This window comes from Somniosus microcephalus, chromosome 14 (genome assembly GCF_052327205.1).
Source record: "Somniosus microcephalus isolate GS21.2 chromosome 14, FLI_Smic_1.0, whole genome shotgun sequence".
NCBI lineage: Eukaryota > Metazoa > Chordata > Chondrichthyes > Squaliformes > Somniosidae > Somniosus > Somniosus microcephalus.
The window spans coordinates 85,010,638-85,025,090 of NC_141000.1; the positions used below are offsets into that span (position 1 = coordinate 85,010,638).

General features: G+C 39.0%; 1 protein-coding gene across 2 annotated transcripts in view; it reads left to right on the forward strand.

Annotated features, from left to right (window-relative positions):
* Positions 1-14,453, forward strand: part of stxbp5l (syntaxin binding protein 5L) — a 583,450-nt gene that overhangs the window by 535,434 nt on the left and 33,563 nt on the right. For both annotated transcript variants that reach the window (XM_086006840.1, XM_086006841.1), the window contains one exon: positions 13,385-13,621. In XM_086006840.1, coding sequence (XP_085862966.1) covers positions 13,385-13,621 — 237 coding nt within the window. The remainder of the gene's footprint in view (positions 1-13,384; positions 13,622-14,453) is intronic.

Genomic DNA, 14,453 nt, shown 5'->3' on the forward strand with positions numbered 1-14,453 from the left:
AAAATCAAATAGAACGTTTGAGAATAAGAACAATTATGGCATCATAATGTCTATTTTTTGACCCAAGTAGCCGCTATACTAGTTCATAGTGGCATCTAGTGGTAGAAATAAAGTCCTGTAATACCACACTAATAAGTGGATCAGTAGGTTCCCTCAGGACCTTGAGGTTCTGCACTGGCAATACCACGCAAAATACACATTTTGCATATTTCACATCCCATATAACAAAAGATTCATCTACCAATCATTTGTTGAATTTTGTCACTTCTCAGCTAGGCTTGTGAGATATGTGCAGAAGCAGCAACAACAACAAAGCAGGAGATCTCATCTAAGTGATGCCCCACCAAACATGACACAAACATGAAATCATGTTACACAGTACCAATCAAATTGCCTGTGTTTAGGCTGGTATTTGTAAATTAAATCCCACTTAATTTTTAAAAAATCTTACTGCAATATCACTGTTTTATTAATTAGCTGAGTAGATGCATGACACTGTCTATGCTTTTTCTGAAACTGGATAGATACATTGGATTGGACCAGAGTGCAAATGTATATTTTTATGGACAGAACAGGAACCCTACCATTTTCATGCTGTTTCTTCAGCAGATTAACACCTGAGTAAATCAACAAACAGCAGGCATATTAAAAATCAATATACTGTACCACAATTTGAATCATTACAAACTTTAGCTATTGGATGTACAAACCCCATTTGAACAATCTATGCAGAGCTTTTCTTTCCACCTTTTAAACAATTTCTTTTTTTAAAATGATCAATTTCTCTTTGGCTTTGCCTTTTTGGAACTTATAGCAGGTTAATTAAAAGATGATGATATTGCTGAAAAGGACAAAAATTAAAGGATACATGTCCCTTATATACATGTTTTGGAGAAGGCCGGAGTGACTTTTTTTGCAAAGTAATTTTGTTTTTGAGGGGTCCAAGTTACTAATAGGCTTGAGCAAATTGCTGTCCAAGTCAAGTTTACAGGGAATGGGTTATAATAAAGGATGCAGTTTTTCTGGGGGGGAAGAACATCTAATGTGGTTTTCAACAGAATTTTCTGTTCCAGTCATAAACAATGATAAGTTTAGGCTGTGATTTCTGAAAATTGTACTTTGTCATTTTAATTCCAACATGATTATTTTTCTTCTGTGTATAAACAATCTGAAAATTGATGAATAGCAATGAACCTCCCATACTGTTAATGATTACTATAAAATCTTGTAATTCTGGTAACTCTAAAACATTGTGAGGGACAAATTAACTGCAGAAAATGTTCAGAATCACATTCCTGTGTCAAAATCATTTGACATTGAGAAACAAAACAATGTGTTCCCTTTATAACTCATCCTTTTACTGCAACCCAGTTTGGATCACAGCATGCTTATCAAACAAAGGGGTTCTGTCTCTTTAAACTGTCTTCCTTGAATGTGTGCACCTCATATGCCTATCCCTTCAAACCTCTGTTACTGAAGCATTGCCCGTTGTTGATGCTGATGTCTTTGTCCATGTTAAATCCTGTCAGTATTTGAATTTTACTCAATTTCATCATTCAGTCGCAAAACCAGATATATTTAATTGAGCAAATTTAGCATGTGCTAGTGTTTATATATATTTTCTTATTGTTTGACTAATATTAGATTTTATAGATACCATTAACAGTGATGCTCTTAAGAAATGTCATCAGCTGTTACTAATGCCATGAAAGCTTCACCTGGTCCACCAACATTTTCAAATGAAATTTTGAAAGAGACTCAAAACCTAAATTGATCACACAGTCACCAATAAAATTTACAGGTTGATAATATAAATACTTAGATTAGTTGACTGAAGTAATCTAATTAACCAATAAAAGAGTCCAAATGGGAGATAAAACTACTTTCTGAGAAATAGTATAGCAGGCCAAACCTTATACAATGTAGATCCTTAAACTGTTGCTATTGACTTGTGCTTTATTTTATGTCTCATTGCACCATAAAACACACTGCAGTTTGTATTACACTCTCAGTAGATAGTTAATCTGGTTAACCCAGTATATATTGTTAAGGGAAACATTCATTACAACTTTGTCTATGAATGGCTATAGTAATAAGAGTGAAAATAGAACCTCTGCATTTGTATTCTAAAATCTTAAGAGAATTTGCTCCTGAACTCAAAATTCATTCAAAAGAATCATGATCGTTTAATCTTTTTGCTCAGGGAGTGATTAGGCAGAGGCTTTTATCATAACAACAACTTGTATTTATATCGGGTCTTTAATGCAGAAAAACATCTCAAGGTGCTTCATAGAGGCAATCAGCCAAAGGAGATATTCAAAGGGGCAATCAAAAAGGGCGGGTTTTACAGAAGATCTTAAAGGAGGCAGGGAAGATGGAGAGTTTTAGAGAGGGAATTCCAGAGCATAGGGCCTAGATGGCTGAAGGCACAGCCACCAATGGTGGCATGAAAGGAGGGGAGGTGTACAAGAAGTCAGAGTCTGAGTAACCCAAAGTTCTTTGGTGGGGGAGGGGGTGGTGGTTGGAGGTTTGGAGGAGGTTACAAAGATAGATTGTGACTATTTTGTTTCATTTTAATAATGTTATTTTCATTCTTATATTGTGCATGCCACAAATAGGTCACCTATCAAACTGAAGTGAAAAATAGGTATCTTTGCTTTAAAGGTGATGAAACTGAACCATGTAACCCTTCACTTCCTATGGTACATGAGGCTACTCATTCAGTTATTTTTCTTCCACTATTGTTACTAACCAAGCTGTATTAGTACAGTTGCAGGGAATATATTTCATTCAGCTTTACCACTGTCTGGCCTTTCAAATGAAAACTCATTTTCTTTAGCTACTTGTGATAGGCTTACAGGAGTCTATGTCAGGTTTCATGTCTTGCACTGTATGCAAAAATCTCGTTACTAATAACATGCACATGACTGACATGAACAATGCTACTGATGAATATGACATGCTTTCCTACCTCCTGCTCCTTTATCCCATTTACACTAAGCTGCTGACCACCTAATTTCCCTTCCAAGCTCCAATGCTAGTTGACACTGTAAATGATTCCCTCTCCTCGGGTATTGTTCATCTCCCTTTCAAAACCACCATCATCACCACCCTCCTCAAAAACCCATCCCCGATATTTTTCAAAATGTTTGACCATTACATTTCAGGGTTTTTTTTAATGATGTAACAGTGTCTAAATATATTTAGCTCCATGTTGAAAGTGCCTTTCTCAACTTTTCCAATCTACCTGTTCAGCTATTATCTCACATCCTAAAGTGTAGAGGAAGTCTCAAGACGTCTTTCATTTTCTGGGGGGAGGAATGTATGAAATCCTTCCAGTTTCTCCACCAGCCATACATACACAATGCTTGGGTGCGCAGACTGACAATCAGCTGTCATGTCTCATAACTCATTCATTGTGCTCTGAACTGTCGCGCACGAGTGAGCACAGTACACTTGGGATTGGGAACCTGTGTCCTATAACTCTACGGCACTACTTATTCGTGCAGCAACACATTATGAAACCATGTAACTCAGCTCTTTGAGAAGGCTTTCTCAATATAAGGTGAGTAATGACAAAGGACGATGCAACTACAGTAGGAACTTTTGCTATTTGATGACCTGTCTCAGAAACTATTTTAACAAACAAATCTTTGATGCAAAATGTCTGGATAACAGTCTTGTGGCAACAATGCTTTCACAAGTAGGTGACATTGTACAGGAAACTTTCTGGTATCCGGCACGGACGGGACCGAGCTGGTGCCGGTCTGTCAACATTGCCGGTGAATTGAGCGCTATAGTTAAAACATACGGAACTTCTGAGCTCCGTATCTAGCAACAAACCCTGTTGCTTAGCAACAGCTTCAAAACAATCAGCACAGCTTGCAAGCGTCTCTGTAGCTTAGCAACAGCTTCAGTTAGACGCTTCCACAGCCAGAAATGAGTAAAAAAACAGTAACTGTTATCTGAACCGACTCCTGAATTTTGCCGGTTAACTGACATTTCCGGTTATTTAGTGGCCGGTTAATCGAAAGTTTCCTGTAACTGCTTACGATGGATGATGAGCTGAATAATACACAAGTGTTGGAATTAAAGGAAGTGAATGTGGTTCCTGCCTAAAATCTCTTAAAGGGTCACATGCTGCTGCAAATGTTATTCCTGTATTTAAAAAGGGAGATAGAACAAGTCCTGGGATCAACAGACTAGTTAGCGTAACATCAGTGGTAGGAAAAATAATGGAATTTTTACTCAAAGATGTAATAGAAAAACATCTAGAAACTGATGTTTCAAAAGGGAAGGTCATGCTTGACCAACCTTGTTGAATTTTTTGAAGAAGTAACAGAAAGAGTAGACAAGGGTAATTCAGTAGATGTAATATATTTAGATTAACAAAAGGCTTTCGATAAGGTACCACATAGCAGACTCATGACTAAGGTCAGAGCATGTGAAGTCAGGGGACAGGTCTTAGAGTCATAACGGCACAGAAGGATGCCATTTGGCCCATTGAGCCCATGCCTGCTCTCTGTAGAGCAATCCAGTCAGTCCCATTCCCCCGCTCTATCCCCATAGCCCTGCAAGTTTATTTCCCTCAAGTGCCTAACCAGTCTCCCCTTGAAAACATTGAGTGTCTCTGCTTCCACCACTTCCGTCGGCAGCGAATTCCAGGTCGTCACCAACTCTCTGCGTAAAAAAGTTTTTCCTCACATTCCCCCCTGTATCTCTTGCCCATAACCTTAAAACTGTGTCCCCCTAGTCCTTGTACCATCAACTAGTGGGAACAGCATTTCCCCATCTAGCCTATCCAAACCCGTCATAATCTTGTACACCTCTATCAAATCACCCCTTAACCTCCTTTGCTCTAATGAAAACAAATCCAGCTTCTCCAACCTGTCCTTGTAGCTAAAATCCCCCATCCCCAGAACCATTCTGGTAAATCTCTGCACCCTCTCGAGAGCCTTCACATCCTTCCTAAAGTGTGGTGACCAGAACTGGACGCAATACTCCAGTTGTGGCCGAACCAGTGATTTATAAAGGTTCAGCGTAACTTCTCTACTTTTGTACTCAATACCTCTATTTATGAAGCCCAAGATCCCATATGCTTTGTTAACCACTCACTCAATATGTCCTGCCACCTTCAGGGACCTATGCACATTAACTCCCAGGTCCCTCTGCCCCTGCACACGCTTTAAAACTGTGCCATTAAGTGCATATTGCCTCTCCCTGTTCCTTCTGTCAAAATGCATCACCTTACACTTCTCTATATTAAATTTCATCTGCCACTTGTCTGCCCATTCTGCTAGCCTTTCTATGTCCTTTTGCAGTCGATTGGTACCATCATCACTGTTTGCCACACCCCCAAGTTTGGCGTCATCGGCAAATTTAGAAATTCTACTCTATTCCAATATCCAGGTCATTTATATATATATATATATATAAATATATCAAAAAAAAGCTGTGGCCCCAGCGCTGACCCTTGGGGAGCACCACTGTTTACCATCCTCCAGTCTGAAAAACAGCCATTTACCACAACTCGCTGTTTTCTGTCCTTAAGCCAATTCCTTATCCAAGCTGCCACTGACCCACCTATTCCATGAGCCTCAATTTTGTTAACCAGCCTTCTATGTACCAGAATGTATAGCAAGCTTGCTACAAAACAGAAAGCAGAGTGTAGGGGTTAAGGATAGCTATTCAGACTGGCAAAAGGTGGGAAGTGGTGTTCCACAGGGATCGGTGCTGGGACTACTGTTGTTCACAATTTACATTAATGATTTGGACTCGGGAATCGGCAGTACAATTTCAAAATTTCCGGACAACACCTAAATGGAAGGAAGAATGTGGCAAAATACCGGAAGACATTAATAAACTTGCAGAATGGGCATGTAATTGGCAAATGAATTTCAATATAGATAAGTGTGAAGTGGTGCATTTGGTAGGAAGAATATGGAGGCAACATATTGCTTGGATAATAAGAGTCTGAATGGGATAGAGGAGCACAGGGATCTAGGGTTACATATAGACAAATGACTAAGAAGTGACGCAGGTTAATGAGGCCATTAAAAAAAATAGCAAACCAAGCACGGGATCATGTCTAGAGTGATAGAACTGAAAAGCAGAGAAATTAAGTTTAACTTGTATAGAACTGTGATTAGACCATTCTTGGAGTACTGTGTACAGTTCTGGTCTCCCTATTATAAAAAGGATAAAGAGGCATTGGAGAAGGTGCAAAACAGATTCACAAGGATGATACCAAAACTGAGAGGATATAATTAGCAGAAAAGGCTGAACAGGCTGGGGCACTTTTCTCTAGAAAAGAGAAGGCTGAGGGGTGACCTGAGTTCTTTAAGATAATGAAAGGGTTTAATAGGGTAGGTGATAAGAAAATGTTTCCACTTGTCCAAAACTAAAGGTCATAAATATAAGGTAGTTACTAACAATGTTCCCTTTAATTTCTGGGGGGGGGAAATGCGCGTTTTTTCCATTCAAAAGCCTGTGAACTGGCTGTGCGGGACCTCCAGACAGCTGCACAGCCGCGCAGCTTAAAGGGAACATTGGTCACTAATAAAGCCAATAGGGAATTCGGGAGAAACTTCTTTACCCAAAGAGTGGTAAGAATGTTGAATGCGCTACCATAAGGAGTAGTTGAGGTAAATAGCACAGATGCATTTAAGGGGAAGCTAGATAAGCACACGAGGGAGAAATGAATAGAAGGATACAGTGATAGGTTTAGATGAAGTAGGGTGAGAGGAGACTCGTGGAGCATAAACGCCGGCATAGACCAGTTAGGCCGAATGGCCTGTTTCTGTGCTATACACTTGATGTAATTCGATGCCCACTAATTATGCAGTTGCATTTCTTTTCTCCATAGCATATGGAGTATAACTATGAAAAGGAATATGTACTGTTATCAAAAGTACAGTTCATTTCCTCAAAGATGTCACCAAATAGCAAAAATACTTAATTCTAAATAAATATATATTGCACTTCTTCCAGACAAGCCCAATTGCAATCTGTATTAAGGATACCAGTTTATGAAACTTTATAAATGTAAAACCCTATTTTTTCCCTTGTCCACTGACTCTTGTTAGGCTTGAAAATTAAGTATGTCATACAAGCAATTGTTGCCTTTTAATTCTTTTCCTTTAACTTAAGAAGATCACACACTCAGTAAACACAGGCAGCTTTTTGGAGCACCATCACATTATGTGAGAAAATTGCATTTATATTGCATTTGGAGCCAGAAAACTGACAACACTTTCTACATGAATGCTTCACCACGCAAGTCACCAGTTTCACTTCTTACAGGTGAACATTCTAAGACACATCTTTGATCATATTGGTCATTTCTTTTAGAATACAAAGGCTAATCTGGAATACTCTTGATTGCTGAAAAACTAGAGTTCAACAGATTGTCTACTTTTACACAAAAATCAAACTATGTTTGCTTAAGTAATTCTGTCATCTCTAATCTTCCATTATGATCAGATGCTGCTATTAATTTTATTTCAGTCCTGGATCACTAATGAGTATTATAGAGGCAGATCATCAACTCTAATTTTCCTTCTTGCAAGTCCGATTTATCAAAAAATACTAACAAGCATCTATTACAAACAGAAATATAGATAAGTATGCCCTCCCAAAAGTATTTTTTTCAAAGCAAAATTAGATTTATGCTGTTGAAAGATTGCATTACCATTGTGATTGGATTTAGGATATAAATCACTGCAATCAAAATATAAAATTCTTCACAAAATATGTGTCTATGCATTTAAAAATTAATACAAGAAAAAGTCACATATTCCAGAACTTTCTACTCTTAAGTACTAACCATTATTTTAGAATCATAAAATGGTTACAGCACAGAAAGAGGCCTGTCGAGCCCGTGCTGGCTCTCTGCAAGAGCACTCCAGCTAGTCCCACTGCCCTGCCCTTTCCCCGTAGCCCTGCAATTTTTTTTCCTTCAGGTACTTATCCAATTCCCTTTTGAAAGCCACGATTGAGTCTGCCTCCACCACCCTTACAGGCAGTGCATTCCAGATCATAACCACTCGCTGCGTAAAAAAGTTTTTCTCATATTGCCTTTAGTTCTTCTGCCAATCACCTTAAATCTGTGTCCTCTGGTTCTCGACCCTTCCGTCAATGGGAACAGATTCTACTTTGTCTAGACCCCTCATGATTTTGAACACTATCAAATCTCCTCTCAACCTTCTCTGCTCTAAGGAGAACAACCCCAGCTTCTCCAGTCTAGCCACATAACTGAAGTCCCTCATCCCTGGAACCATTCTTGTAAATCTTTTATTGGTTGGGCCGGCACACATGATCCCAGGGGTGCTTGCGAACCACATGTGCCCCTGGGATACGTGGGCCTCTGCCCACGCATACCTGGAGAGGCCCAGGAGCGCAAGTCTCCATACCTCCCGGACCACCAGGTAAATTCATAGATTTTTTTTACAGGTCAGAGGCCTCCAACCGCAAATTTTGGGCCAATGGCTTTGGCCGTCCCGATATTTAATTGTAAGAAATTTCTACTCATCCAGTGCTGGATGTCAGACAAGCAGTCTGATAGTATAAAGACGGTGGAGGGTTCGAGAGAGATGGAGGAGAGGTAGAGTACATGTGAAAACTCACGTCGTGTTGTCGGATGATGTCACCATGGGGCAGCATGTAGATGAGAAATAGGAGGAGGCCAAGGATAGATCCTTGGGGGACACCAAAGGTGACAGTGCGGGATCGGGAAGGGAAGCCATTTCAGGTGATTCTATGGTTATGGCTGGAAAGATAGGAATGAAACCAGGCGAGTACAGTCCATCCAGTTGAACGATGGTGGAGAGGCATTGGAGCAGAATTTTGTGGTCAACCGTGTCAAAGGCTGCAGACAGGTCCAGAAGGACAAGAAGGGATAGGCTTGCTGACCTATATTGGCTCCCACTTAAGCAACGCCTCCATTTTAAAATTCTCATCCTTGTTTTCAAATCCCTCCATAGCCTCACCCCTCCTTATCTCTGTAATCTCCAGCCCTATAATCCCCCTAGAACTCTGTGCTCCTCTTATTCTGACCTTTTGAACATCTCCGATTTTAAATTCTCCACCATTGGCAGTCGTGCCTTCAGCTGGCTAGGTCCTAAGTTCTGGAATTCCGTCCCTAAATCTCTCCGCCTCTCCACTTCTCTTTCCTCCTTTAAGGCACTCCTTAAAACCTACCTTTGTCGCAGTCAATTAGAATGTCATTTGTGACCTTGGTAAGAGCAGTTTCAGTACTGTGGCAGGGACGGAAGCCTGATTGGAGGGATTCAAACGAGTTCTGGGAAAGATGGGCACAGATTTGGGAGGGACAACACGTTCAAGAACTTTGGAGAGGAAAGGGAGGTTGGATATGGGGCAATGGTTTGCAAGGATGGAGGGGTCAACGGTTGGTTTTTTTGAGGAGTGGGGTGATGACGGCAGATTTGAAGGAAAAGGGGACAATACCAGAGGAGAGAGAACCGTTAACAATATCTGCTAATATGGGAGCCAGGAAGGAAAGTTGGGTTGTCAGCAATTTAGTAGGAATAGGGTCGAGAGAGCAAGAGGTCAGTCTCATTGACAAGATGAGCTTTGAAAGGGCAAGAGGGAAGATAGAGAAATATGCTAATTTAGGGTTAGGGCAGGGGGGAAACGGAGAGGAAATAAGGTCTGGTAGGCTAGGGGAAGTGAGGGAATTGAAAGCAGAAGCAGTTAATCAGATACTCTTTTTAACAAAGAAGTCCATGAGCTCCTCACATTTATTGTTGGAGGTGAGGGAGGAGGAGGCAGGGGAGGGTGGTTTGAGAAGACGGTTATGGGTGAAGAGAAGCCTGGTGTTATTTTTGCCATCCTGAATGATCTTACTACACCAGTCATTATAAATGAAGAATGCCAATTTATGTCAACCTTGCATCAAATTGATAACCTTCTAAAATGTTGCAAAGAGAAACAAGTTGGAACATTTGTAAACTTACTCACAAACCAAAGTATCCAAGTAAAAACTATTAAGATATATATATTTATTGAAGCTACCATATTGAAAGCAAACATTAAATATACAATTATTTTATGTCATATTTACTAAAATAAAAGAACCAAAATTGCATTCTACTTTCCTGTATTAAAAAATGAAGTAATTTACTCAGCATTAGTATCAGTACTGATATCAGTTACTTGCTTTTAAAGTTAACATCTTAATTGTGCATGTCTGCATGTAATTTTAGATAAGGATGAGCAAACCTCAGACTAGGCTGGACTGATATAAAAAGTGACAGGGGGATGCTGTAAGAGAATCTACTGTGTGTGCCCTGTAGGCACCAATGTCACATTTTCATCAGTCAAGCTCAAAACAGGTTACATTTCCCTATAGTGCCTGTGTGTATCTTTTGATTGTCATGGAATTTGCATGCCAGCGAGAGTTTTTGTAGGCAGTTTTTGTTTTGACTGATTGCTATATAATGAATGTCCCTTTTGCACGCCTTTTGGGACAGTAGGCCACACTTCCAGACGGGCAATGCTTCAGCAATTGCACGGCATCAGTATTTTCTCTCACGATGAGCACCATGCTTCTTCATATTCATGGAGTGAAAAAGGTAAGACTGAGTTGTATCACTAAATGATGAATGATTTTACCCCTGAAGCAAGCCTCTAAGCAAAATAACAATTTTTAAAAATGTGATTCCTTATTAAAACTATATTGTTTTAAACTTATAAATATATATCTTATATTTTATTGTCAACTTTATATTGCTTGAACTACGATCAATGGACTGAAAGGATAAATGTTTTAAGTTTTTGTCAGATTTGAACTTTGGAGACTTGGAAATTTGGTTAATGTATTGGTAGTCCAGCCCAGTGCACAAGAACTAGTAATCTCACCACAAGCTGTCCAAGATTTGTTTACACACCTGTTATCCTCGATTTGGCTAATGTCTAATGCATGTTTTAAACACTTAACTACAGCCACTGCATTTTCCATACAAATAGTTATTTGTCCAGATTTTGTTGCAGCAGGACATCTAACGGCATTGGCCATTAGTTAGACATGTTCATGCATTTTGCTGGAAGCGCGAGCTGGTAACGTCACCGAGAGAAACAAGTTATTTCGGACCTGAGTGAACAGGGCAACCAGTTGTGTATCTCCTTAACAACAACAACTACTTGCATTTATATAGCACCTTTAACATACTAAACCATCCCAAGGTGCTTCACAGGAACGTTATCAAACAAAATTTGACACCGAGCCACATGAGATATTAGGACAGGTGACCAAAGCTTGGTCAAAGAGGTAGGTTTTAAGGTGTATCTTAAAGGAGGAGAGAGAGGCAGAGATGTTTAGGAAGGGAATTCCAGAATTTAGGGCCTAAGCAGCTGAAAGGACGGCCGCCAATGGTGGAGCGATTAACCAATCAGATTGAAGGATTGAGAAATTAGCAGAGGAAGGACGGAGAAGGAAGTGTAAATTAGAGTGGGTTAATACAAAGCAGGTACAGAACGAGAAATAGAGGGAAAGAAAGATTGGATTAAGAGAGAGAAAAAAGAGATAGAAAGTAAAGTAAAAAAAATAAATTTTAAATTTGACATTTTCAAAATCTCCAACAATTAATACCTGAAGAAATGTAACAGTTAATTTTCAGTGCCAGAGAGCTTGATTGGCAGTAATTAGCAATTGTCATATTGTTAAAAGGGTACTTGCACTTGTACAAGGGTACAAGACTTAACTTTCTGTGGTGAATTTATTTATCTACCGTGCAAATACAGCAACTTCATGACAATCAGTGCATTTCAATGGTGAGGCAGACAGTGAACTGGTGTTTTCGTGAAGCTAACAGCAGAGCAGCTAAACTCGGACAGCAACTTTTGGATATTGGCATTTAACCGCACATCTGCTCCTTGCCTGAAGTTGCTGTACCATTTACGCATAAATAACAGCGAGCGCCATTAGCCTCACCATTATTTTGAACGCAAATTTTTGGCCAATGATGTTGCCAGAGATTGGAGCATGCCAAAATTCTCCTTCCCACCTAGACTGTCTAAACCAGAAAAGAACACAGATATATGTCCATCCTGACACTGCAAGGGATTCCCTTACTCCTTCTCCAGATAACTAGGGAATTTTTTCTCTCAGTATCTTCTCAGCCTCATTTCTAATTTTTTTTAGACCTCAATTAATGTCACCATTTGCCAAGTAGGATAGGAAGTATGGCCCCACACCTTTGTTAATGGTGCTATGGGCTATTGATTTACACTTTAGAAATGTGGAAGAGCAAACTGGGGGTAGCTTGGTCTCTGATTTCCCCACTGCATAGGAGCCTTTGACTGGACTGAGCCACTCTATCTGATAGCGAAGTTTGGAAACTCTTTATCCCTAGGCTTTTGCCAGCTGGCAATCTTTATTACAGACTAGCCTTCAAATCAAAATGCTTTCAATTGAGACCAAACTTATATCCCTGTGAACAAACAAGCAATGCCTAATTTCAGACCACTTAAGGGTTTAAATTCAGTCAGCATTTATCGACAATGCAATATAGCACTAATGATATTGTAAATTTATTTTCAACCATTATCTGGTCAATTTACTAAATTAATTTGACAAGCAAGACACAATAATACCATAATAAGATATAAGGTAATTTAAAGATTTTTTTCAATCATTGAGTTTTAATAAGGAACCTATTAAATGTTTATTTTTTAAAAACAATTGTTGAAAATTCACTTTTAATAACTGAGTTTCAATTTATTTATCTCTTTTTCACCGTATTTTTGGTGATGTTACAATTTTACTTGGATGGAGAGGTGAGTGCAGGTTCTTGATTTCTCCATACTGCCATCACAATCAGGGCAGGTGCATTATTAGCAGGATAAAACAAATTCTGAATATCTCCCCATTAGTATATGTTGTGTCTCTACTTAGTGGTCAGCGGAATACTGATAAACAGTTTAAGGCTGCACTGCAATTTGAATACATATCTAGATCTCTCCTCGGAGTATTTTCTTTTTACTGCTATTATTCCAGAAAACTCATGGCAATAGTTACCTTTTTTCAAAATCAGATTGTGTTTGTTGCAATAAAAATATTATTTGCACTTTATGAATGTTATAAGTATATAAATGGTACACAGCAGCGATAGAACAGTGGCTAATTTTACTGAGCCATTCAAATCTGCCATGATTATTGGGCCTCAGCTGGCACTGATCTAGTAGCAACAAATTCTAGTATGTAATAGCATAATTTAGAAACTACAGTGGATTAGAAATTCTGGAAGTATACGTCCATCAAACCCTACAACACTTAGGAATATTAATGCCTAGAAGAATTGTATGTACCATCTTTTCAATTATTTCTTGATCTCAAGCGATTTTATTGTTCACTGGTTTTATGCAGAAAGTAAAGAAAATTCTTTTAACCGGTCCCGAAGTTCCAGTGTCTCCAGCATTGACAAAGAATCAAAGGAAGCTATAACTGCTCTATACTTCATGGAGTCCTTCAGCCGAAAGATGGACTCTACCCTCTCACCATGCCTATGGGTTGGTACCAGTTTGGGTACGGTGCTGGTCATCTCATTGAACTTACCTCCAGAAGAACAAAGGCATTCAGAGCCACTCATGGTCTCTCCCAGCGGTAAGATTTTTCTATATATTTATCTTACAAGATGGCTTCTCATTATAGCAAAGTTCTTTTTGGGTAACTTCAAAATATATTTCTTGATCTTGTCATACAGCAACAACAAAAACAACTTGTATTTATGTAGCATCTTTATCGTAATCATAGTGGACTGAGTGACACATTGGCCTACTTGGCTGTTGCGCTGGTGGAAGTAAGTTAGGTGGGCACTTCTACCTGCCCCAAGAGCCTCCTCTAACACCAGCAGACTTTCCCCTGACACCGGCAGTAAGCCCTTGGATAGTAACATAGAGGAAGCAGTCTTCTCGGTGGAATTGTGCCAACCTGGGCAGACTTCTAGAGACTTTCTTTCAGTTAACATTCTATTCAGTATATTGAACTTGGGTTAAGTATGTTTATTAAATAATGAGCATTTATTTGTTTTGTTTTGACAGTAAACAGATAAAAATATACATTGCAATCTAAATATTGCAATATTTTAGACATTAACTCAGGGTTAAGAGTATCATTGGTTGCTTCTCAAAATCTAAACTCTTACATTTTCCTTATCTTCATAGTAGAATTCCCATGATGTTGTTCACGGGTAGTCCCAGCCCTTTGAACACAGATTCTGATGCTTACTTAGTGCAATGTACAGTGAGTGGTAAATCACAATAGTAATTTGACAATTTACTCCATTCAGTAAATACAGCAGATTTACTGAAGTAGTCTAATAATATTTAAATATGTATTTATTGCTTGGTTACTTACAAGCAGCCACCTTTTGGGTAAGATTCATGCATAAGTGGAAATATTTTATGTTCGGATCAGGAATATACATACAATATTA